The 23,915-nt window shown below is 48.8% G+C and overlaps 10 protein-coding genes across 10 annotated transcripts; 5 read left to right on the top strand and 5 right to left on the bottom strand.

Moving 5' to 3' along the window:
• Positions 1-4,660: 4,660 nt before the first annotated feature.
• F4807DRAFT_405322 (calcineurin subunit B) lies at positions 4,661-6,098 on the bottom strand. Its single transcript, XM_047996206.1, has 5 exons — positions 5,728-6,098; positions 5,617-5,669; positions 5,460-5,533; positions 5,019-5,353; positions 4,661-4,952 (listed from the first exon to the last, which is right to left on the bottom strand). The coding sequence occupies exons 1-5, from the start codon at positions 5,777-5,779 to the stop codon at positions 4,942-4,944; spliced, it is 525 nt and encodes a 174-aa protein (XP_047859498.1). The 5' UTR covers positions 5,780-6,098; the 3' UTR covers positions 4,661-4,941.
• Positions 6,099-6,660: 562 nt separating this feature from the next.
• On the top strand, positions 6,661-7,664 carry F4807DRAFT_405320 (uncharacterized protein). The gene has a single exon (XM_047996205.1). It carries the CDS (start codon positions 6,866-6,868, stop codon positions 7,331-7,333), a length of 468 nt encoding a protein of 155 aa, XP_047859497.1. The 5' UTR covers positions 6,661-6,865; the 3' UTR covers positions 7,334-7,664.
• F4807DRAFT_15795 (enhancer of polycomb-like-domain-containing protein) lies at positions 7,275-9,580 on the top strand. Its single transcript, XM_047993305.1, has 2 exons — positions 7,275-7,557; positions 7,716-9,580. The coding sequence occupies exons 1-2, from the start codon at positions 7,411-7,413 to the stop codon at positions 9,255-9,257; spliced, it is 1,689 nt and encodes a 562-aa protein (XP_047859496.1). The 5' UTR covers positions 7,275-7,410; the 3' UTR covers positions 9,258-9,580.
• Positions 9,581-11,262: 1,682 nt separating this feature from the next.
• F4807DRAFT_405316 (O-sialoglycoprotein endopeptidase) lies at positions 11,263-12,744 on the top strand. Its single transcript, XM_047996204.1, has 2 exons — positions 11,263-11,439; positions 11,502-12,744. Exon 2 carries the CDS (start codon positions 11,637-11,639, stop codon positions 12,729-12,731), a length of 1,095 nt encoding a protein of 364 aa, XP_047859495.1. The 5' UTR covers positions 11,263-11,439; positions 11,502-11,636; the 3' UTR covers positions 12,732-12,744.
• F4807DRAFT_405312 (carbohydrate-binding module family 48 protein) lies at positions 12,745-15,235 on the bottom strand. The gene is made up of 3 exons (XM_047996203.1): positions 14,001-15,235; positions 13,282-13,855; positions 12,745-13,225 (listed from the first exon to the last, which is right to left on the bottom strand). Exons 1-3 carry the CDS (start codon positions 14,753-14,755, stop codon positions 13,184-13,186), a joined length of 1,371 nt encoding a protein of 456 aa, XP_047859494.1. The 5' UTR covers positions 14,756-15,235; the 3' UTR covers positions 12,745-13,183.
• Positions 15,236-16,362: 1,127 nt separating this feature from the next.
• Positions 16,363-17,128, top strand: F4807DRAFT_455422 (uncharacterized protein; the record flags this gene model as incomplete). The annotated part of the gene is made up of 3 exons (XM_048000729.1): positions 16,363-16,581; positions 16,663-16,677; positions 16,748-17,128. 3 exons carry the CDS (start codon positions 16,363-16,365, stop codon positions 17,126-17,128), a joined length of 615 nt encoding a protein of 204 aa, XP_047859493.1.
• Positions 17,129-17,371: 243 nt separating this feature from the next.
• F4807DRAFT_15648 (uncharacterized protein) lies at positions 17,372-18,941 on the bottom strand. The gene is made up of 2 exons (XM_047993281.1): positions 18,083-18,941; positions 17,372-17,965 (listed from the first exon to the last, which is right to left on the bottom strand). The coding sequence occupies exons 1-2, from the start codon at positions 18,534-18,536 to the stop codon at positions 17,616-17,618; spliced, it is 804 nt and encodes a 267-aa protein (XP_047859492.1). The 5' UTR covers positions 18,537-18,941; the 3' UTR covers positions 17,372-17,615.
• Positions 18,942-21,229, bottom strand: F4807DRAFT_15647 (Pkinase-domain-containing protein). The gene is made up of 4 exons (XM_047993280.1): positions 21,005-21,229; positions 20,764-20,948; positions 20,316-20,712; positions 18,942-20,262 (listed from the first exon to the last, which is right to left on the bottom strand). Exons 1-4 carry the CDS (start codon positions 21,142-21,144, stop codon positions 19,347-19,349), a joined length of 1,638 nt encoding a protein of 545 aa, XP_047859491.1. The 5' UTR covers positions 21,145-21,229; the 3' UTR covers positions 18,942-19,346.
• A 534-nt stretch (positions 21,230-21,763) lies between these two features.
• F4807DRAFT_405304 (S-adenosyl-L-methionine-dependent methyltransferase) lies at positions 21,764-23,902 on the bottom strand. Its single transcript, XM_047996202.1, has 8 exons — positions 23,737-23,902; positions 23,315-23,675; positions 23,041-23,245; positions 22,805-22,964; positions 22,633-22,727; positions 22,137-22,553; positions 22,054-22,083; positions 21,764-21,998 (listed from the first exon to the last, which is right to left on the bottom strand). The coding sequence occupies exons 1-6, from the start codon at positions 23,744-23,746 to the stop codon at positions 22,365-22,367; spliced, it is 1,020 nt and encodes a 339-aa protein (XP_047859489.1). The 5' UTR covers positions 23,747-23,902; the 3' UTR covers positions 21,764-21,998; positions 22,054-22,083; positions 22,137-22,364.
• F4807DRAFT_455419 (uncharacterized protein) lies at positions 21,856-22,176 on the top strand (the record flags this gene model as incomplete). Its single annotated transcript, XM_048000728.1, has 3 exons — positions 21,856-22,002; positions 22,058-22,082; positions 22,136-22,176. The coding sequence occupies 3 exons, from the start codon at positions 21,856-21,858 to the stop codon at positions 22,174-22,176; spliced, it is 213 nt and encodes a 70-aa protein (XP_047859490.1).
• Positions 23,903-23,915: the final 13 nt, after the last annotated feature.

Genomic DNA, 23,915 nt, shown 5'->3' with positions numbered 1-23,915 from the left:
CCCATACTCACATCTTGAACTCAATGATAATGGTACATATGGAAGTACATGGATAACTAGGTAAAAGGTCGCTTCCTGTTGCATTAGTTGGAAAACTCTCATTATGTAATGTGAAATATCCAGTATTTGGTTTAAGGTTAAGGTTGGTAGTATCCGATTTTCTTTTTATGTGAACTTCTCTTCTCTCATTACTTATCATTATAACTAAAAAATATTTACAGCTGCTTTCCCTCACTTGATGGGCTTTATTTTGCATTGATTGCTAAAGGAGGCACTGGATCGCCGTCTGTTACCACGGTATGCAGCTGGGTATGCTAGTAATATACCCCCTCCCCACACTTCAATCCCTCGGGTCTTCTCTCATCCATGGATATCTTATTAGCCATTTCAACTTTGCACGCCCCCGTAAAGCCACGCGTACCACTCCCCAGAAAGACATGGATCCGACTAGGACTAAGGTGGTTACAAGAGACAGCGTGGAAAAGCCTCGAAGCATAAGAGACTATTCGCATTGCCAATTGTGGCCAGAAGTTTCTACTGATTGGCCGGTCGCATAAGCCGCGGCGATGCAAGTCAATTTCGGAAGATTTCCGATTCAGCTCGACGTGTCTCTCGCAGCCAGCCTGCGAAGATCAATTTAGCTGCGATCTTCCTCGGAAGGTCCTGTCAGACGGTCGCGGCAGCCATTAACATGATCGGACCCGACACCATGGAAGAGTGGGCAATGGCTCCGCGCCGCCAGAAACTTCCTGGTTTGGGGTCTCTGATAGGTTCGCTGCTCTAACCCCGGTGTAGCTGTCCCATGGACGGGGGACCTGACCTAGACTCAGAGCAAACATGGGGGATGGAACAGAGATGCCGTGCTGCGAAGCTCTGCACAATGTGTGACCTGTCACATTTTTAGATCCGCGCCCTCTTCACTCGGGACAGGGATCCGCGTTCCGCTTTAGCCAACCGACAAGGGACCATGTTCAGCATGTTTAACTGAGTAATTATTATGGCCCCTTGATTTTATTGTCTTTTTCCTATTCTCTTCCTCCGTGTCGTCAGTCACGTAACACAGAGACACGTACGGATGGGTCCCTCTGATGTGTTTGCAGCTGAACCCGCTGAAACAACCTCAGCAAACAAGCGGGCTTTTTTATTGCTCATTCTAAAGACATTGAAGGGGTTCAAGTCTAGAGCATCGATATATTTGTACGACATCCCATGTCCCTGCTCGTGTCTCATCAACCGACGTCAACATTACCATCCAGTAAATCCATTCAACCCCTACCCATTCGTTGCCTAGGTGGTTGCTGAGGCCGCCAGAAACGCTAGACAAGTTGAATGTATCCATGTAGGGCTGTGTCGCCGCAAGCCCAGTACTACCCCATTCCAGACTATTGGAAAAGAGGCTGAGAGTTCCTGACGTCGCATCAGCAAATCTCCCGCGGGGACCTGAGCCCTGAACCACTGGATCTGCAACTTCCGCCACCGTCGCTGAGATCTGAAGTCGGGATTCGTCTCGGTGTCGATTCTGATAGCTCATCGCTCATATTTGAGAACATATAGTGATCCTACCACAACCAGCCGCCGCCCATACTTTTTACAGTATCTACTTGATAGAAGCAAAAACATCCCGCGAATGCAGCTACCCGCGCTACTCATCCTAGAATATTAAAAAGAGCCGTAACGGCCGTGATTACATCCCCCTTTCCACATACATGATCTAATAAACTTACCAGGACTGGAACCTTTGTCGAAAAATCTGCTGTCGCAACATGGGTTTGTGTGGTTTACGCACGAATGCTTGCTGAAATCAATTGTTTCTAAGTCGACATCTCCGAAAACCCCTTCAGATTGGACGGCCTCCTAGCCACTTGGCACCGATCAGGTCTAAGACGGAACGATACGATGAGGCATTCGTTGACATGGCTATAGAACGATACGAAAGCCTCGCCAACTAGAACGTATTCTTTAGCGAAGCTAATGCTTTCGATCGTTACGCAATATGCATGCAGGATTCATCTTGCATGCGTCTCATTTAATGGGATGCCGGTTCGTCACAAATGTCTTCTGACGGCACGCTCCCGCACCACCACCACCGCCATCACCTGCAGGGGATCGACTGTTTCATTGCCGGGTGCGGAGCCGGTCTGGATCTGACTAACGTAGAGCATGGCGGTTTTTGGAAAGACTCCATCGCCAATAATCCCTACGGAGTAATAGTACCGGTAGATTTTCGAATCCTCCCAAGCCTCTTTAGGGAGTCTTTCCTGCTTACGTCTCGGCGTGCAGGATCTTGCATTCATCTTGCTATAACGGCCGCACATGCAGCCAGCCGTGGCACAATGTGACACTCCTGGAAACAATATCACATCACTGCTGAGGATGTGTGGAGAACGAATTGTCCATAATTTTGCGAGTTCCAGAGTTTCGTACCAGTGTGCGTAATAGCCCCGACAGATGTGAATTATCCAATATACTGTTCCTGGTCGGACTTTTGAGCTGGAGTTCAGAAATATCCCCCCTACGGGCTTATAATCATTAGAGTTGCTTTTTCTTCCTGAAGTAGGACCGTTTCATGACCTGCCTCCTGGATCCCACATTCAATAATGGGACCTAACTGACATTTGAGATGATAGGCAGTCCTATACCCCCTATTCCTTTTTTCTTTTTTCTTTCGCAGGCACGCTCCAAGACATAAACCAGCCTTATTTTCAGTACTTCAGAGAATCATTCTGTTATGGTTTAACGTATACCTAAACATTCCATATTATAAACTGATTGACTAATTAGCCTTGGTTTCAGTATTGGACATAATGACAGGTAGTCAGGCGGACTACATAGTCTTACTCCTAAAACACGAGGATGAATTGACTTCTGCAGTTATCTCGGCATTATACTAGTTCTACACTGCTTATTTGGTCTGATTGGCGTTGCTATTCCTGCGGTATATTAATGACTTGAATAGGAGATAGTTGTTGATGAATGTTCTCGGCATAATAGGGTTACCAGCGGTTATTGAATCGCCGAAACTACACAGGCATTCGGGATAAATTTGTTCATATCATTGGTTTTATCTCGACTAAATGCCTATACGAGATCGTTCGCTTCATAGAGTTCCGTGTATCCACTAGTTGATTTATTTTACGGAATTTGGCTCGTCTCTAGTACCAACCCTTGTTTGAAGGGGACACGTTATCACACATAGCCAGAGTTCGTGATCGTAGACTCAACAATCTAGGGGTCATCCAAGATCCAACGAAACTGGCGTGCATTTAGTAATACTTAGATCTCTCACTACTGACATATCTACGGGAAGGTGAACGTCGTAACGAGCCTAGGAGTTGTTTTTGCTGACGATATAAACTACGTCTTGAAGGGACTGTGTTGCCTCTTAATATACTAGAAGGTGCTTTTCCTTAGTAATACGAAAGGTGACAAGTATGTAATTCACCTTGGATCGCTTGTGGGATATAGCATTAGCAAAAAGTAAAAAAAAACGTGAGTAGTAACAGTGATATAATAGCCATTGTTCAGCGTAGTATTATATCGAGGCAACTAGAACATAAACCGCTAGCAGAGAATATCATGTGAGAGAAGATGTACGAAGAGCCTTATATCGATGACGACTTTCGTAGGCACAAAGGAAATACATCATGTCAATGCTAGGGATGTCTCAATGAGGCAGAAGATTCGTAGGTTAGGATGAGAATATATCACGATGTGAAGAAGTTATATCTGCCTATGGAGTCCGCAGAGGGTGTAGAGAAAGGAGGAGAACAGGGAAGAAAGGAAAGGTGGGATAATATCACCTCATCTCGAATCTTTACCTCTGAGGCGGTTTGTTATATAGGATCTAGGATGAGTTTCTACTCGCCATATATATAAACCTTACTTCCCGAGTCTTTCTACAACCTTGGTTTGATCATTGGTCGCGTTTATCGTATGAGAACAGTAGTTTGTCTTAAAGCATATATCCCGTTGCTAATGTTTCGTGTCGTATATGGCTTTAGCCTAAGTATCAATGTCAAGAGAGATAATTTATATCGATTCGCTTTTGTTTGGCATGTCATGATAAGTTTATTCAGCCTACTCCCCCATGGTGAGCATTTGAGACTAATTAGTTAACATCCACTTTATGTGGTTTAACCATGCGAACCTACATCTCCTATTGTGTCAAATCCGAGCCACCTTCTCAACTATGTTTATTGACTATTGTTATACACTAGCATGTTTAGAACCAATCGACCGGGCCTGGGGAATTATCCCCATTCATTGACATATAGCTACAAACATCGAGCCCCTTGCCAAAGGTATAGACTTACATGGCACGAGCTATACTAGATTGGCCAATAATTTTCAAGATTTATAATATTATGCTAACCATTGGGAATGTTTTCTCGGAATGTCAATAAGCTATGACGTACCGTACCTTTTCGGGGGTTATAGCTACTAGGCAGTTGAAGAAATAGTACGCAGCATCTAAATATAAGCGACTATAATGCTGATCAACCAAGCGTGGCAAACGTTTAGTTAGTCTTCACCTTCTAGAGATGATAGGACTTAAGTACCGGAATCGTAACGTTTCTTGGTTATTCCATACTAACGGGTGACCCTCTTCGTGTGAGTGATTAGGTGAGGAATAGTAACCACTTAAGCTCATAAATATTTGGTGTATATCGTCGACGCCGACCAAGTTGAGACATCAAAAGTAAGGATTTATACGAGCTATGCTTGAATTTAAAAGCGTAGCGAAGCTTTGACTGCTGTTTCAACTTACATTTACTCATGCCAGAACCCCCAAACTCCATATGCGAATCAAGTCCGAATCATTTGATCTTCACGTGGCAACAAATTGTATCTGCTGAGCAAAGCAGACGTACTGTCCAATATAGATAGTGTCCCAAACCTCATGATTCATTACTACGGCTGCATTGTGGTATAGATAGGTATCTAAAACTGATCTGTACCAAGTCGTTAGCAATTCATGTTTCAATTCTCAACGCTCCCAGAATGTCCGAGTAACTCACCTAAAGTCATGCTCATGCTAACGTCGGTCGTCTCGACCATCTTGGTAAACTCCTCGAAGCTGATCTTACCGTCCTTGTCCAGGTCGGCCTCCATGATCGTCTTGTCGACGATCTGCTGCAGCTGCTGGTCCTTCAGGTTGCTACCCACCATCATCTTCAGCACGATGAACAGCTCTCCGTTCGAGATGTACCCGTCTCGGTCGATGTCGTAGACCTTGAACGCGAACCGCAGCTTCTGCTCCTTGTTGCCCTTGCTGCTGAACGCGCTCAGTCCCGACACGAACTCCTGGAAATCCACATCGCCACCGCCGTCCTCGTCGAAGATCGCTATCATTCTGTTCGCGTGTAAAGAATATGGGTCAGTCTCAAGTTTGCCCGAGGGTGAAAGACTGGTGATCGCATGGAGCTTCGCGAAAATCATGCATGGGACAGGAGTCGTACCTCGTGGCTAGGGGGTTTGACGATATTTGTGGTAAGCTCAGGAACTCATCTCGTTCGATCGTGCCTGAGTTATCCTGCAATTCAAAAGACGTGCTATTAGTATCGGTATCGGCGCATGTGGCAGAAAATGATGTTGGACGGGTCGTTTTGTATGTACTTTATCAAGCTTCATGAACCGCTTCCTAAGTCTGTCGACCTCATCCCGGTCGACTGTAAGGCGTGGTTAGGACTCCAATATCTTTCGTGCCTGGCAGAACCAATTACGTACAGTTCGACCCTTGCACGATGTTATCGAGCACGGCGCTCGTTGTATTGCCCATCTTGTTAGACGCTCCTTCACGGAGGCAGATTCGGGCAAGAAGACGGAAAAGATAGGGGCGATGAGCGGAGTAATTTCGACGTCACTATCTCTTTCTCGAGGACAATTCGATTGGTAGATATTTGTATTTCGGCGATGCAGTAAGATTGCTTGTATTTATTCGTCGGTTGGAAAGATGCTATGATCAATTTCGATCTTTCGATGATTAATGGTAGACGGCGGATGGATGAGGCTGATGGGAGAGTTGGGTTTGGGAATGTGGGTTGGTGGGGTCTTCCTAAGACAAGGCGACCAAGATCTGGACTGCCTGTTATGTGGGTCCCACGTTTTGAGTTCGAAGAGCACAGCCGCACCTATCATTGGTAAAAGCCACAACAGAGCAGTCGTGTCACATACATATGTACATATCAGTCATTGTCACACAATCACCTTCATTGGACGAATCCGACGTGGTACATTGTGACGAATACATATGTACGTAGGTAGGTGCTGTTAGATTTTGCTAAACGCAAATACCTACATCTAAACTTTGCAACATACGGTTAACAGACAAATTTGATATAAATAGAAATGTCAAATAGGTTACATTTCAGAGATAGGTTGCATAAAAGCGACCTTCTTTTGCATGAAGCATGGTCTATCTTATCAGAACTGTGGCTAAGTTTGCGTGTGGCTGAGAAGTTATGCATGTATATGTACCTAGGACTTGGAGGTCCGTGTCGACTGAGGTCATAGAAGTGTAAAAAGCAAAAAGGAGAAGAGAGTAAAAAAAAGAAATTGAACAATCAACGATGCACAAAAAACTTGAATGATGATGCAGGCACACTTCGAAGGAGTCGATTGTCGCATTAGAATAAATTACCTCGTTGCAAAGGACGATAGTAAAATTTTCAATAGAACGCATCTTGCGTTCATTTTTATTGGTTGGTAGCAACACGTACATAGTAGTCGCCCCTTTTACTCATCCCCATCCCATTGTCGTTGCCTTATCAATCGTGTTCGTAGGCACCTAACCGTGCAAGTGCAAGGAGATAATGAAAAGGGGGAATGTACGGTGGTAAGATAGAGGTACATATCCGGCGAAAGAATGCAAGCGCAAAAATGCATAGTGGCAAGTACCTACCTAGGCAACCTAAGTATTGTACCAGTTCGTAATTCGTTTTTTAGCGGGTGGACGGGCGCTTTTAGGCCCCGGTCCCCCTTTCCCCTCCCCCAAAGTTGTTGCCCAAATTTGAGCGATGCGCACCTGCACCCAATCAGAGCGACGGAAAGCAGAGAATTGACCAGGCCAGAAGGAAGGCGTAAGTTCTTTTGGTGGAGCAATGGGGCCCCCTTCAACCCCTCTGCCACCCTCTGCATAACCTGCACAACCACTATTCTGACTTTGTTGTTGCTCGGGCTGCCTGCTGCGGCGACCAAGCAAAAATTTGCGCCCCAAACAATTCAACGTCACCTCATCCAACGACGACACTTCGGCCATCAAAACAACCACCTAAACACCCTTATTAGCTCTTTTAAATTTGATTTTTCATCGTCGCATGACATAAACTTTTAGGTCCCCGAATTTTTTCGGGATTTTTCCGACCACAAACGCGACTTTTCCCCTACCATCCCTCCACACCGCCGACCGCCATGTCGACCCGGAAAGTGCGATACAAGAAGCTTAACACAAAGACGCCTCTGCCCGTACTCCGCGAAGATCAAATCGACCCCAACGAATATGAATCCCTCACAAATGAATCTCAAATCGCTACTGGCGTCGAGCAGGCTGAGGAAAATGTGAGTTATCATTACTTTTCTTACCTTTCATACGCGTATCACGTGATTTTCCACGTGACTTCGCGCTGGCTTCTACATGTGTTTTTGATATTGGTTTATATCAACCATATCAACCACCCACCCACCCACTTACCGTGCGCTAATGTTCCCGCCAATAGGAATACCATCTGCAAGCTGCCCTCAAAGGTGTCGGCGCCAGCACGGACAATGAAATTCCGGTGCCGCCGCCTCAGAAGAGCGAGGCTAGTTATGATGAGCTGTATCCCACCCCATATGTAGAGCCTAAAAGCTATATCAAATTCTCTGAAACCGTTGAAGAGACCCTTGGTAGTCTCTATGACATGACAACAGAGGATGAGGAGTATCTCAAGACCTACAATGCCAAGTGGACGGGAAATACCCAACTTTCCGAGGACGACTTCGAGCGCATCATGGAAGTGTTCGAGGATACGGCGTCGGAGCAGGCTCCATTTGCTGCGGTCGACAACACGGTAGTACCGTTTGACACTATGCTCCGCGCAATGAACCACTTAGTCCCCGCTAAGCTGATTCAAGCCCACGCCAAAAATGTCTATGAGTATTGGAAGACTCAACGACAGGCAAGCGGTAACAAGGCCTTGCACCCTGCAGTCAAGTTCGAGACTCACCAAGAGCATGACGATATGGACCCTTATGTCTGCTTCCGACGGCGTGAAGTCCGACAGACAAGAAAGACAAGGGCACGTGATGCGCAGGTGAGCGACAAACTAAAGAAGTTGCGTAAGGAACTAGAAGAAGGACGTCAACTCGTTCTCCTCTCTGGTCAACGAGAAGTGTTCAAGAGAGAGCTACTGAGCAACGATAGAATGATCTTCGGTCTGCGAACTAGCCTCAAGGAAACTAAAGTTCGTCTCGGCATCAAGGGTGAGGACGAAGATCTATTCACTCAAAGGCCGCAGAAACGGCCGAGAACAGAAGCTCAGCAACCTTCTCGGCCTGCTCCTCATGGTCAACTTCGGCTTATCGTCCGCCCCGACGGAGGAAGATCTGTGGAACCAGCTGATCTCGTCGTCCTGGCTGACAAACTCGCCGAGAAGGAGAACGAGTTACGCAATGATGTTGAGATGAAGATTCAGAACCATCGGAGATGGAATCACAGCTACGTGGACCTCACTGCTGACCCGTTGCCTCCTGTCCAAGAAGAAAAGGAGACAAGCTTCAGACCTGCAAAGACCACATACCTAATGACACCGCCGGCATCCGCGTCGGATTCCATGGATGTAGACGAGGCACCTCCAGCAGAGGCGAATGGTTCTCTCCTTCATTCTGGGTTCAAGGGTGTCAACTGGCATCCAGAGGACCACGAAGAAATGTCTTCGTATCGTCGTCGTATTGGCCGACTTGGCCGCTTGTTCGTCGATCGTCGGCCACCGAAACTAAATGGGTTCAAAAGCCCTCCACGCGAGGTGGACTATTCCCAGAGCGATCGGTGGAAGTATGATCAGGACGATGACGACGACGAGCAACCGGTGTATCAAATTGACCCTAACAGCTCTCGTCAAATGAGATTCAGGTCAACGATACCACCGTCGCCCTTCTTGTTTAGGAGACAAGGAGTGGATGCGGCGGCCCTTCAGGGAAGCGCAAATAGGCAGGCTCTCCCACAACCGCAAGCACCTTCGGCTCAACCTTCGGCACCACCACATAATTCGGCTCAATGAACCGCGAGTGGGTGCCGTAAGGCCTCGACGGACCTCGAAAGTCGACTTGGACGCCAATCGGATGCGTAATGCTCGGAAAATGACGATTTCTTGGCTTTATCCATGCGCATTGTTGCCTGTAAGCCTGTAGAGCTTATGCTTTATCTCGTCCTATCAATCAGCCTTCGACGACCTACCCACAGGTGCTCTGCTGTCCTGCCCACGAGATAGACTGATATGTCCACCGAGATATCAATCCCGCTCAGTTAGTTTACCCTTGTTCGCACCAACACTTGTACATACCTACCGCGAACATATGGGCACAGCTCTGAAAATGGCAAATCAGAAGATGGTGTTAGGAACCATCTTGCCGTAAATGTATATAGTCTTCAGAGCCACATGCATAGCCGGGGAGTTGGGAGAGCTGTTCCGGCGTTTAAGGCTCCAGGCAAGGAGGCAGCGTATGGAGCAAATATACGTTCCTCACTTTGTCTTTGTACCCCTTTTCGAAGTTTGACCTGGTTGACGTGATGATTGCATGTTTGCGATTTGTGTTCGTCTTCACTCCTCAAGGGATTATCGTCTGTGAAAGTCGTGGAGCTTGAGTGTCGATAATGATAGCATAATTCCTCTCAGAATTGAAAGATATGCCGTACTTGACGAATATCAAGATAGTAAGTCAGTAAGGGGCCATGGCGCTCCACTGGCGAGCAAGAATATAGTCAAGTATCGGTCTTTGGCGCAAATTGTCCCGCATCTGTGCAGCTTCGTAGGCGTTAGCTTTTCGTTCCGGTTTTAGCGTTAATGTGTAAACGCAACTTAGCGAGTCCACGAAACTTTATATTATTTGAACAATGGGAAAATAAATGCAAAAGAGCTTGTCTGGAAAATTGAAGGTAAATGTGGTAGAGTAGTTTAAAAAAGAAGATGCCGTCCGCTGACAGGCACACCGTGCGAACACAGTCCAAGTTAACGGTATGGATTGCGATTCGAAAAATGTTAATGAGGTAAGGATCACTCCGTTATGGACGAGAGAAAAGGGGATCCAATATGTTAGGGCTATAAGATGACAATTTCATATGATTCTAAGGAAAAGGCATGTCGCAATTTACCTAGGTATGTGTTGTATGGAAGCGCGCAGCTCCGAGGTGTCTCAAGATCGCTCCTCTCGGCTAGACTGGCCTACCTAAATCTACCGATCCATATTCTCGGTATGCAGAGAATATGAAGCAGGTAGCTGTAGATTTATATGCCCGCTGATAGACGATAGTAGTTATCTCGTCCGGGGTTGTGCGATATAAACTTGGATCTGGTGAGGAGTTGACGGAATCCCGCATATAACATGTAGGCGCTGGCGTAATCCGCCCATCTGCGGCGAAGCTCGTAGGATTCGGAGGACAAGAAAAAAAAACCGACGGTGATGCCTAAGAAGGGAGTCGCAGAAAAACAATGGATGTTCGGAAGGACGAGAGGGAAGAAATAAAACGGTTAGGAGTATGTGTCTGCAGGAGGCTTAAGTCAGCGACAGTCGGAAGACGATGTTGGTCTCGGATTACGGACAACAATGACGAACATGGATTCCTATACTCCCCATTCAAGAGACGACTTCTGCACGGTGATTCTTTTCGCTACTCGTATATGCTAGTATAGAAAAAAGAAAGGAAAAATGGGAAAGAGGAGAAATATGGCACTAAGGTTGTTAGTTGGTAAGTTTGTGGGAGGATGACAAGAGGTTGGAAAAGGTAGCAAGCGATTTGGTAATATGGTAATATGGGATTTCTCTCCCTGGTGCTTAGGACTGAAGGCTATTATTGAGGTGAATAAGGTGGTTGCCCCACTCTGGCGCAACTCGACGGCCAGCTGGTACCTAAACTTTAGGCGTCGAGGATCCACCACGTAGATTTAGCCTAACCGCATTGGGCAACCCAAATGGAAGCAGAATCGAAACAGATTTATCGATAAGGGTCATCAAGTCACCCACCAGTCGTCATTGGAAGAGGGGTCTTCCAAAGTTTCTGCACATGCAGATACACTTCCCGCTCTTACATTTGACCCCACAGCAAGAGAGCCTCATATCTTTTTATTTTTCTTGTTCAAACCCCTATACTGGCACGAAAGTGGTCTTCTTTTACAGATTTGAATTTTTCAAGGTTCACAAATTCCGGGATTTTCTTTTAGTCGCGGCATCGAGAAGCTTAAGTTAGTTAGTTATAATCGCCCTATTGGTCCATTCGCCACATCTAAAAGTCCGCGCTTAATTAACAGGTCCATTAAAATTATAATCCTGTCATACTCCACCCCACTCCCATCACCGCTGGCAACGCAACCCCCCTTAACGTCAATATACCTAGTATTAGGAGTACATAGTTTAGTAGTCCCGTCAAAACCCCCCTACAAGCGATGGCGAAGCAGCCCGGCCCCCTCCTCGCCATCGGCTGCGAGGGCAGCGCCAACAAGCTCGGGATCGGGATAATCTCGCACGACCCGGTCACCGGCAAGACCGCCGTCCTCGCCAACCTGCGGCACACCTTCGTCTCGCCGCCGGGCACGGGCTTCCTGCCGAAGGACACGGCGCGGCACCACCGCGCGCACTTCCCGCAACTGACCAAGTCTGCACTCGCCGCCGCCGGCGTGACCGACCCGTCCGCGCAGCTGTCCTGCGTGTGCTACACGAAGGGTCCGGGGATGGGCGCGCCGCTGCAATCCGTCGCCGTGGCGGCGCGCGCGCTGGCGCTGATGTGGGGGCTGCCGCTCGTCGCCGTGAACCACTGCGTCGGGCACATCGAGATGGGGCGCGAGATCACGGGCGCGCAGAACCCGGTCGTGCTGTACGTGTCGGGCGGCAACACGCAGGTGATCGCGTACGCCGAGCGGCGCTACCGCATCTTCGGCGAGACCCTCGACATCGCCGTCGGCAACTGCCTCGACCGCTTCGCCCGCACCCTGGCCATCAGCAACGACCCGGCCCCGGGCTACAACATCGAACTCCTCGCGCGCCGCTCCGCCGGCCGGAAGTTGCTGGACCTGCCCTACGCCGTGAAGGGCATGGACTGCAGCTTCAGCGGCATCCTCACGGCGGCCGACCTGCTGGCCGCGCAGATGAAAGAGCAGCGGGAGAAGATCGCGCGGGGCGAGGACGTCGCCGAGGAAGACCGGTTCGGGCCCGAGGACTTGTGCTTCAGCCTGCAAGAGACGGTGTTTGCGATGCTCGTGGAGATCACTGAGCGCGCGATGGCGCACGTGGGGAGTAATCAGGTACTTATCGTGGGCGGCGTGGGGTGCAATGAACGGCTCCAGGAGATGATGGGACAGATGGCGAAGGAGAGAGGTGGGAGCGTGTATGCGACTGACGAGCGCTTCTGCATCGACAATGGTATTATGATTGCCCATGCTGGTCTGCTGGCATATGAGACTGGGTTTCGTACGCCGTTGGAGGATAGCACTTGTACGCAGCGATTCAGAACAGATGAAGTTTACGTCAAATGGAGAGATTAAAATAACCGATCATTCAACATGCTCAGCTGTGATTACAATGACTCTTTCGATTCGCTGTGAACATCGTCTAAATAGACTTTATATCCCTTGCTTGCGCGGTTTTGGGCCTGCCTCGTATACATCCTTCTATGATTTCGTGTCATCGTATTGTTCTCGTCACAACCGGTTTTCCATAGCGCGGGCCATTGCGCGTTGAGCCTTCCACCAGCAACCTATAACCAAAATTGATCTTGAATAATCTGCCCTCGAAACAATGTGAAATACATGGCACTAGCCAGTACAAGATTCCAAGAAAAACCGCAGTCCCGTTCGAGGTATGTAGATATGACCTTTTCCTTAGCCTAATAGCAAGCACACGAGAGGTATCACCCTCTCAAGATAAACTCCTGTATAATGCGAAATAGTATCACCCGTGGACACTCGACGCAGTTCGTTTCTCTGAGAGCAGAGCGTTACTCGTTCTTCGTCGCCTTGTAAATAATTGTTGTTACATACTTTTTCATTATTAGTATCACGAGCCCAACCAGAATAACTGTTTGAGACAACCTACCTTGCTCTGATATCGAGTAGTAGCCGATACGGCAAGAACGTTGTTCTTGATACTACAGGTAGCTAGATGGTTTAGTATGGTGTGATTCGGCATGTTCAGTACACTATTGTCGTCCTTGATGAGCGTATTGTTATTCATAATCGGTTTACTTAAGAAACCAGGTAGACTGGGTGGTGGCGGAAGTCGTTCCAAGGCCATCGCGGAAAGTCTATATGCCGAGGACTCCTCAGGCTGATCGAAATCATCTAGATACTGAGGGATTTTCGAGGAGAATCTCTCGACTGGATCTATCACTTTCGGTTGTGGACCCTTGACTGAGCCATCGTGGGAAGGTTGTCTCGACGGAAGAGACAGGGCGGCTTCGTTGGATTTGGGCACGCCCGCATCCAGAGGTACATTCCTCGAGCCCGCGTCCTCACCACTTACCTCGATGTAGTTAACAAGGTTGTTTCCAAAATCCACGGTGGTGGGTAAGTCCGGCGAGGTCTGCATATTCCCGTCGACCAAGAATTTTATGTGATGCGTGCCTGGAAAAACGGGTATTATCGTCCGCAACACGCCCTCCTTATCCTTGCTATATCCGAGAAAAAAAATTGTTAGCAGTTAATGTCTACGAATTTCAATTACACTCTAAGCTTCACTTGACACTTGAGACCCATTTTTTTGGTAATCAGACTTCTGAGGCTGGGTCGACAATGGCGAGAATAAGGAGAGCTCACGCTGGAAGTAAACGCTGCTTTCGACTCCACTGAAACGGTGTTCCTGTGACGTAAACCTTCTGGCCACCCCGCGACCACTCTATAGTGGTTGGTATAGTCGGTCGTGTCTTGTCAACTCGAAGTTCTTCAGTATCATCTTCATCAGTAGCATTGCTAAGTCCCGAAGCACGTCGTGGTATACTACTCGTTTCGTCAAGAACCGGTACATCATCGACAGATTTGACGTCAGCGTCACTTGGGCCAACAATGGGCGATCCAGGAGTATGGATTTCTTCTTCAATTGGAAGCGGCAACCTCGGTGGACGATTGGTATGATACGACATATCTTGAATGCTGCTAGAGGTGGGGCCTGATATGAGACTCTCCTCGTACTGGGAGTCGTGGGCGTATGAGGAGTCCTGTTCCGAGTGGGAATAGGAGAAGGGAACTGCTACAGGTTTGGAGTGTTCATCCTTGAATCCGGCGGGCCTCGGCTTTGGTTCGGGAGCTTTAGGAATTGCAGAAGAGTTGTTAGAGCTAGTGGAGGGTGAGGAAGAGTTGAGGATGGAAAGCGGCCTCGACTGGGAGGTCTTGTTAATGATAGATGTACCGGTTGCCTGGATGGTCGAAGCCTCGGGAGAAGCTGGTGACCTGATCTGTTGGTTGTGTATTGATACCAGGTTCTTGGGTTCCTTCTTGGAAGATCGCGGGGAGTCGTGCGACGAAGCTGTAGTGGGGGTGGGCGGCTTCGAGGTTGAGGAAGGGTTATTACCCATTGTTTTGGCGTGGGGTGACGGGGGAGGAAAAGAAATTCCTCCCTCTAGTCGTTAGGCTTAGGCTTATTTTGGGTTGTTCGTAAGGTATTGAGACTTCAAGGGACCGAATTGGCACAGAATTGGATCAATCGCGGGGAAGTCGGAAGCTGACGGGCGGGATGCGGTACGTCGTGCGTCGTGGCCGTGGGCGGGTGCCGCAGGGCCAGGCGGTGTGACCGAGTTTCTCGAGAGGGGATTTGATGAGATTTGATGGGATTTGCTTCGAGTGAATCAAGCTGAGCGATACTGGACAGCATGGACTGACGGGACGTGGATCACCGCAAGCAAAAATTGGTCATGAGACCCTTTTGGCGTAGTTGGGGCTATGAGACAGCGAGAGGGATGTATGGGGGAACGATTGGGGAGACGGGGGAAGATCTAAACGAGGAAGGACGAGGTTCAGCAGGCTCAGATTCAAGTCTCTCGTCGTTCCATGATAACGACTAAGAGAAGAGACCAATCAATCTGCACCCCTGCTCCCTGCTTGCCTACTGCCCGCCTTAGTACCCCCGGTCCAAAGTAACGCATTGACCACAAAAGCCGAATATCACCGCAAGGGTCCAGTACCTATGTACCATTATCAAGCTTGGTACTTGATTACCTACTACATACATTCTATACATTTTATATTTTACATTCATATATGCAATCATTCAGCATACAGCTGATCTAATAATGCTTGGTCACCTTCCATATCATCCCATCTAGATACAACGGAATTAACGAACCCGGGAATAAACTCTCTCATCGTCACTTCTACCTGCAGTGAGAAGTCTTTAATCTATACGTGCATCGATGCAAGCAAGTCAATCTTGTCGAGGTCAGCGGTGAGCGCAACTCAACAACCACAGCAGATTACTGTCATGCATGTACCAAACATGAAAAAAGAACATCGAGCCGATCGAGCCGCGTTGCTGCACGTGGATTTACTTGGCTTTTCAATTACATAACAATCTTTCGTCTTTGAGTTTTGACCCCAAATATGTTCCAGTACTTCCGTACATCGTACATTTCCGGCAGCCAAGCCAAGCCTTAGTGTTCCAATCGACCTTTCCTAGCTTCCATTTACCCCACCGGATCGGACTAACGAATTCACCTTCCACCCGCGGAGTGGAGTCGTGCTCCGGTTCCACTTCGCTGTCCTAGCTGTTCTCGTCGGGGCAACGGCGGGTTGGGCGGTCTAACAATTACTCCCTAATAGAGCTAACAAATGTAAGGTACATTCCCAGGTAACCGGCAACTACCACTCAGCCATTGCATACCAAAGAGCTGGAGGGAAACTAAGGCCGTGTATGTGGTACCTGGCTACATTTGATCATCTGAAGCTGATGCCAAGAATGGAGCGTCACTTTTGTCATACCTAAGCCTTCTCATTCCGCCGGTCATAATATTCGGTCAAGGGGTAATGATTACCATTATACCATCATACTATTCTACTCTTGAACTATCCCGCGAATTCAACTTGCGTTGTCCACCGGTCAAGTTCGAAGTCGCCAGTTAGAAGCGAAAGAAAGAGAACAGCTCACGCCATCATCAAAGTCTTCAGGCCACGAGGCCAATTCATGACCATGGATTGGCTGGCCCCCTTGCAGACCTTTGGCACGTCATATCTGTATCCCGCGCTTAAGCTGTTGTCGAGGATGTGCTACCTTGTCACGATACCTCTACACTATCCCATATACTACCTCCTTTCTCTAGTCGTGTTTCTTCTATCCCCTATCTGGCACATGCTTCATGCTGTCTCGAACGCTGGCCTGGCTGTTGTGGGTTTATTCCCTAAGCTTAAGGTATCTACTTCTATAGCTCTCTCTATAGCAATCCCTGCAACCTGTGTAGGTAGATAGACTCCGTTGCTAATTTTTACATAGTACCTCTATATCTATGTAAGGATATCAATTGAAAAAACGTATATCGGGAATGGCTGTCGTACTGATACTGACACACAAAATGCAGCTCGCCTGCGCAGCTGTTTTAGGCATATGTGCTGGATGCGTATTGCATGGAATGTCAAGCTTTATCTTTGTCTCGCTAGGCGTTGATTCGTCACAGGATCAAGATTCAGACTATCGAAGATCCAATCTGGCAGCCTTTGGTGATGATGAGCTGGATTTTGACATAACAGAATCCGGGACGCGATCAGAGGGGAGCTCTAGCATACTATCTGGGCCGAACGTACCCACAAGGCGTGCAAAACCAAAGCAGGGCAAGGATGATGAGTACGAGTTTTTTGAGAAGCAGTGGAATCAGTTGAGGTCTCCTAATAAGCCGATGCGACGACGTAGGGGATTGCTTTCCCAGACGATCCATGAAGAAAGTAGTAGCGATCTTACTTGATTTCGGAGAAAGAGATCTTGAAGTCAATGCCTTTTCTACACTTGGGTCACTCACAACTTGCGAATCCCGGGGTTATCCATACCACTACGCCACTGCTCACTGGATGTAAGATGACCTAGGTAGCTCTACCTAGTTAACCCACGGATTTATGAATTGTTAAAGTTGTTGGGGAGAGATTCTGTGAGGCTAACCTCCTGATCATGTGCCCACTTTGTATTATACCTGATGGGACACGACGTTGAGGCTTTCAAGTTAGTATTGCCGTTGTTGGCCATGGAATCACACGTTTCATTGCGAAGCCCATATATGAGAATTGCGTGGAGCTTGACTTCTGCTAACTAGATACTATAGATAATCCCTACAATATGACGCCCATGAGAGGCCGAGTATCAGATAACTACCTAATGATGATCCATAGCTTCTAATGCTATCTAGCTTAGAAGCTTTACTATCGGATGTCCCGGAACCTATATAACCACTGTCCTATCTATGACAGCAATACCATGACACCTACAACGCCTAGCATCGGCAGCAAACTCACCATCGTCATACAACCCGCTCCAGTTGTAGTAGTCGATACAACGCTCTGCCCTCCCGACGCTGAGTCCACTGCAGATTCCACATCAACAACCGACCCCAATGTCGACGTCTCCTGCGGGACCTCACCGCTTGTCGAAGGAGATAGCGTAGCTGATGTCTTCGAAGCCACGGTAGACGACGGCGTAGCCGTGACCGAGGGCCCCGGAGTCGCCGTAACAGCCTGACCATCAACCCCCGACCTCGACAACACGGTTTGCGTCAAATACCAACTAGACCACTCAGACGGCTCGGTGAAAGCTGCTACCGCGTTAGCCAGCCCAGACACTCGCATCCACATCCGCATCCGCCCCTCAACTCATCCTACTTAATACCCCTAAAACCAAAAAGAAAACAAGGGGGAAATAGGTAACATACGCCTCTCCGTAACCGTCATCCCATCAATCGTCGTCGTAACCACGCTCCCGTACTCCAAGCTCGGCACGCACGCCGTGCGAGTCACCAACTCGCTGTACCCCTCGACGCACCAGAACATGCACCAGCCCACATTCTCCGGCGTAGCCTGGTTCATCACGTGGCACGCGCTATAGCACCCAGGCGCGGCGCTGCTCTGCTCCGGTGTCGCCGCGGTGTGCACGCAGTCGAGCTGGCAGTACGGGATCGCCGTCTCGTTGACGGAGCCGGGGAGCAGGCTACCCGTGGCGACGGCGATGGGAGCCCCGCATCCCAGCAGGCATGGCACGTCGTTCACGTTGAATGGCGACGAGCCGTCGAGCGTGTCCTCGCAGATGATCGGGTCCGGGATCGCGAACGCGGCGGGGACGGGCACCGTGAGGAGGGCCGTGAGGATGAGTTTCTTCGGCCGAGTCATTTTCTTTTGCTCGGATACAAATTTATCGACCAGATAAATGCTAGGTACCTTCGGTATGGCTATGAATAGTTACTAGGTAATACGAACACAGATATCTTGTCACCTACTACGGGAATTAACATTTTGAAGGCATGGTGCCAAGATCATGAGATATATGTATGAATCTGAGCTTCAGCTGAGTGTCGTCTATACGATCCTCCTCACAATTGGCCAAGTCTAGACCCGGAATGGTTACATTGTGCCTGCCTATTCTCCAGCGGCGCAGCACATATGGACGTGACTGCATGCATAGATACGAACCCGACAATGATGAGATGTGACTTCTTCCAGTAAACGAACCGTGTTGCCTTACGTCTAGAATGGTGGTAGGGCCGCGATTTCCATTCACCAATCCATAGGAGCGACTCCGAGAGACAACATCCAGTTACTACGAGGAAGTTCACCTCCACTTCATGTAAGCCCAGTTATCATACGAATCCGATTCAATTCGTGTATCAAGCCTATGCTATGAGACCAGCACAATACACCACGCGCCCAGCAGTGCGCATGTCCTAGAAATCCTCAGAACACAAAACGCCAACCCATCCGCCGCAAGCCACACCATGAGCTTACCGCACGTCATTGTTTGCAAACCAACCGTAAAGTACACAATTATGAGCCTCGGCCTCTTCGACCTCTTTGAGGTCTCTCCGAAACGCAGTATCTACCTAAGTGGGCGGGAGGCCTGTTGGACGAAGGGGGCCTAGGAGGTAAAGAAGGGTGAGAAGGACCTAGAGATGATCTTCTTGGTCCTTGAGATCCTCTGCGATTCTATCGCCTATAAACATCTCGATCCCTATCCCTGGGAGAACGGCTACGGCTACGGGTCTGACTTGCTCGGCTACGATCATCGTAATCTCGGTCGCGTCGATCCCAGTCATGCCGTCTGTCGTCCCGATCATCCCATCTTCGGCGATCGTCCCTAGGAGGCCGATCCTCTCGGGGCGGGCGGTCGTCTCGTCCGCCAGCACGATAGCTAGGAATGTAAGTGTCGACATCTGGTCGATTGCCTCCGCGGTTTCTAGGCGCTCGCTCCCTGTACGAGTCGTGGTGCTCGGCGGGATTATCCCATCCATTACCGGGATAATCGGGCGGAGGTGGGCGTTGCGGCAGTCGGTGGTCCATGTGAAGCGGATCTCGGGCCCACGCAGGTCTACGCGTGTCTTCACCACGGTATCCACCACCATGATGTTTTTGGTACCTACCATTCATCCTATTACCGTAACCGTCGCTTCCAAACGAAGCGTTAGGACCTTCAAACGCGCCGACGCCAACGGTGCCCCCTTTAGGAGCTGGTGGAAGAGCAGCTTTGCGGTCATGGAACTTCCTACGGTCCAGTTCGTGGCTGTCTTCGAAAGTAGGAATATCTTCTGGCTTTGCCGGGTAAGGTGCCGTCTTGAAGTAAGGATGTTCCAATGCATCGATGGCATTGATGCGGGCCTTCCAATCAAGCATCAGCAATTCTTTCAGCAGAGAGATAGCGCTTGAACCATGTTCGCGGAATCTTTGCGATAATGTAGAGGGTTTTGGTCGCGGGTTGAGTCCCTCGGCCCCAGGTAACTGTCGCCATCCTGGCATAGTCTGGTCCGTTGGCGTTCCGACGAGGTCAAATATTATCTCGAGCTGGTGTGCATCGCTCTCACCAGCTAGGATGGGTTTGCCAACTAGCATCTCGCCAAATACACAGCTAAAAAGCATGTTAATGGACAGTATAATAATAAAGCGGTTGGTGAATCTTACCCCACACCCCACATGTCAATAGCAGTGGTATATCTTTTAAGGTGTAATAGAAGCTCAGGAGGTCGGTACCATCGTGTGACAACAAGGCTTGTGTATTCCCGTCGTCCCTCACCGCCACCTTTTCCACGTTCCGGGACTGGGCCATCATAGTGTCTCGCAAGGCCAAAATCGGCAATCTGAAGTATGCCTTTGTTGCTGATGAGCAAATTGGCAGCCTTCATATCGCGATGGAGAATCTTGCTGTCGTGAAGGTAACGGAGGCCTTCGAGGAGTTGGAGGAGGTAGCATTTGATCTGGGGTACGGTGAATTGGACGGAAGGGTTATCGAGTAAACCAGACAGGTCGTGGTCCATGTACAACATCACCATGTACATGATCGGTCGCTTTCTCTTGTCGGCTTGATGATGTTAGGTTTGTAGAAATATTCGCATGGAATAAACCAACTTACTCATCTTGCTGTGGTGCTCAACGGCCATATCTTCCAAGCGCAAGACATTTTTATGCGACAGTAATTTAAGCAGCTTGATCTCTCGGAGTGCGGTGATGGGAAACCCGTCTTTCTCATTGTGCATAATAATCTTCTTGAGAGCAACTAGTGTCCCAGTTTTGCGTGACCTCGCCTTGTGAACTTCGCTATGGGGAAAGTAAGCATAAAAGACGGAGTGACAACGGATCAAAAAGCAACTTACCCAAAGGTACCCTCGCCTAATTTACCAAGAAGCTCGTAGTCGATGATTCTTGAGCATCCTACGAAGCTTTCTCTGGGTCGTTGGTGTTGAATCGCGAAAGATCGCGGCGAAGGAGCCGCGCTTGCAGCATTTTGCGCCATCTTCCACGCTATGGGATCGATATTGCTGCAAGTTTCTTCGGATGAGGCGACGGTGATGAAGGTTGGAGGTTATTAGAATCGTCCTGGTTGGGAGAGGAAGGTCAAGAGTTGATTGATGGACCTGGAATCGCAAACCAGCAACGCGCTAGCTTGCGATTAGAGTAAATGAATTATGTAAAATCTGGGCGCATTGTGAGAATTAACCCTAGACAACTATTTGTACGCAAGTCGACGTTGGCAGGTTGGGTATGTGTAGAAAGATATGAATTTCTGCGGTGATAACGAATTAGACTTGGAAGCTTCCAAGGTTCTGACGTTCCAAGGCGTTGAAGGTCCTTTGATCGCGCTGAGCTAGACCTACCAGGAAAAAACACCCGCCACAGCAAGCCTCAGGTCCCACTATATTGACGCATTGAATGCCTTAGGTGGAAGTACGTACATGGATACCTAGGTACTTTAAATGCTAGAAGCTTTAAAGTGGAGATTACCAAAATTTGGACGAATCAGACAGTCCACAAATCCTCATTACGTAACAATCATTTCCATCGGCTAATATTCGGCTTCATCAGATAGACGTATTCCTAAGCTCTCGGATGTACCGTACATGACTTTCCAATTGGCCCCATCACGACATCACTCCGGATCATACAAGCGCATTTCTCGGTCTACAGCGACACTTCTTTGAACAGCAGACTATCAATTCGAGCAGCAATGGCTGGTGATCCTCAGCCCACGCCTCCCGGCTCAAGGAAGATTCCTCTTTACTGGCCTATAGCACGAGCTCCCATTCCGGCCACTCCAGCCCCTCGCATCTACAGATACACTGCGACCGCCCTAGGCGCAAGCATGTGGTTCTTCGTAAGTCTCCATCGCTTGCCTCTGCTCAATACCACCCTACTAATTCCTTACGTAGTTGATGTACCGAGCGAAGAAAGATGGTGATTAATCCCGAACCCAAACCGTGATGAGCTATTACTTACCCGAACATTAGGCCCTGTCTTGATGGGCTGGAAGCACCCGTGGGACCACTAGACGAATATGAAATACAATGGCCGTTAGATACCCAAGGCCCAAGAAGATTCGATAAGCTCGATGAAGAGACTCGAGATGTACATACGCAGTAAACGCCAACCGACAGGAAGTTAGCATGATGAAAGAGAAGAAGAATTAGTCAAATGGTCTATTCGTTATATTCGTGTGCTATGGTATTGCTATTGCGTTTATTTCGGCTTCTCAAACAGATACTGGGCCACTCCCCAAGTGTCACCTCCCTCATAGGCGAACAATTCCGAGCAAGCCATGTAGAAGATCTTCCACCTATTATACCACATGTTTGCATTCTCGCCATATGTCTCTACTAGATGCGGCTGAATCTCCTTTGAGTTCGCCATCATATTCTCGAGCCAATGCTTGGTTCAAATTAGTATACAGCAGAAATAGTCTCGGGGATGGTCCCTTACGGACCCTGACGATTAGGGGCGTACTAACCTCGCATGTCTTTGAGTAGTTCATTCCATTGACCCACCACTGCTTCTTAACCTGAAGATCTTTCTGGAAATACAATAGCAGGTCTGCCGACGGCACTATATGAAAAACCCCGAGTTAGCACGTATTTTTTATGGGCAGCCCTGAATAGGGACATTGACTTTCGGACACGTACTGGTTCCTCCGGTGAAAAAGTTCTCCGTCATCCATCCCTCCTCAAAGTCGTAGGGTGTAGTTTTGTGAGCGAAGATGTGCACGAACAACTTGCCCCCTGGCTTTAAGGCCCTCGACACCTTAGCCATCAGCTGCTCATAGTTCTTCATGTGCTCGAATAGCTGGGAATGATGTCAGAAACATGTCAGAAACAACAATTCGTATCATGAAGGGGTAGTATTTAATATCGCTCATTACCTCTATAGAGATCACCCGATCAAAGGCCTGCTTCTTGAACTCGTAGTCCACGACATTGCCCGTGATGACGGTAAGATTCGACAAGCCCTTCTCCTTCGCCTTCGAATCGATATACTCCTTCTGCGTCCTCGAGTTCGAGAACGCGGTGATCTTGGACTTGGGGAACTTCTCCGCGAAATACAAGGACGCGGAGCCCCAGCCGCACCTGCGCACGTGATCAGTATTATATAGTATTTCAGCTGATAAGGTCCAAGGAGGCGTCTAGTTTGCTTACCCAAGATCCAGGATGCTTACGCCGTTACGGAGTTTCGCTCTCTCGATATACAAGTCGAGCATGGCGATCTCCGCCTGCGCGAGCGTCTCGCCGCCCTTGGGGTACAGGCAGCTGGAATACTTCATGCGCGGGCCTAACATCCCCGCCAAGACCCCCGTGCCGACCTCGTAATGCTGGGTGTTGGCAGTGGCGGTCTCAATGGCGATGGGACGGGTGCGCAGCAGCTCGATGTACTTCATCTTGCGCTCGTACTCCGACGACAGCGTCGACGTCTTGATCTCGGCGAGCCGCTGCGCCAACTGGCGCCGGATGCCAATCCGGATCACGCCGTGCGGGACGTATCCACCGTCGAGGAGCCAGTCTACGCCGATAAGTAAGCGACTGATTCCGTATCCAAAATAACGTGGTTACATATTCCTTACCAATATTCATGATGTATATAACTTGGGGCTTCTTTCGTATAGCTAGATAGTTTGATATATATGATACTGTATATGGTATATGAATAGTTGTTGTATAGAAGAATGATTGGCAATTCCCATGTCTCGGAGGACGGATATCAGGAATGTAGAGCGCTCGGTCTCTCACCGTCTCATGCACA

This window comes from Annulohypoxylon truncatum (genome assembly GCF_022578515.1).
Source record: "Annulohypoxylon truncatum strain CBS 140777 unplaced genomic scaffold F4807scaffold_1, whole genome shotgun sequence".
Lineage (NCBI taxonomy): Eukaryota > Fungi > Ascomycota > Sordariomycetes > Xylariales > Hypoxylaceae > Annulohypoxylon > Annulohypoxylon truncatum.
The sequence above is the reverse complement of the archived record's forward strand: the minus strand, read 5'-3'. Positions and strand labels throughout refer to the sequence as shown.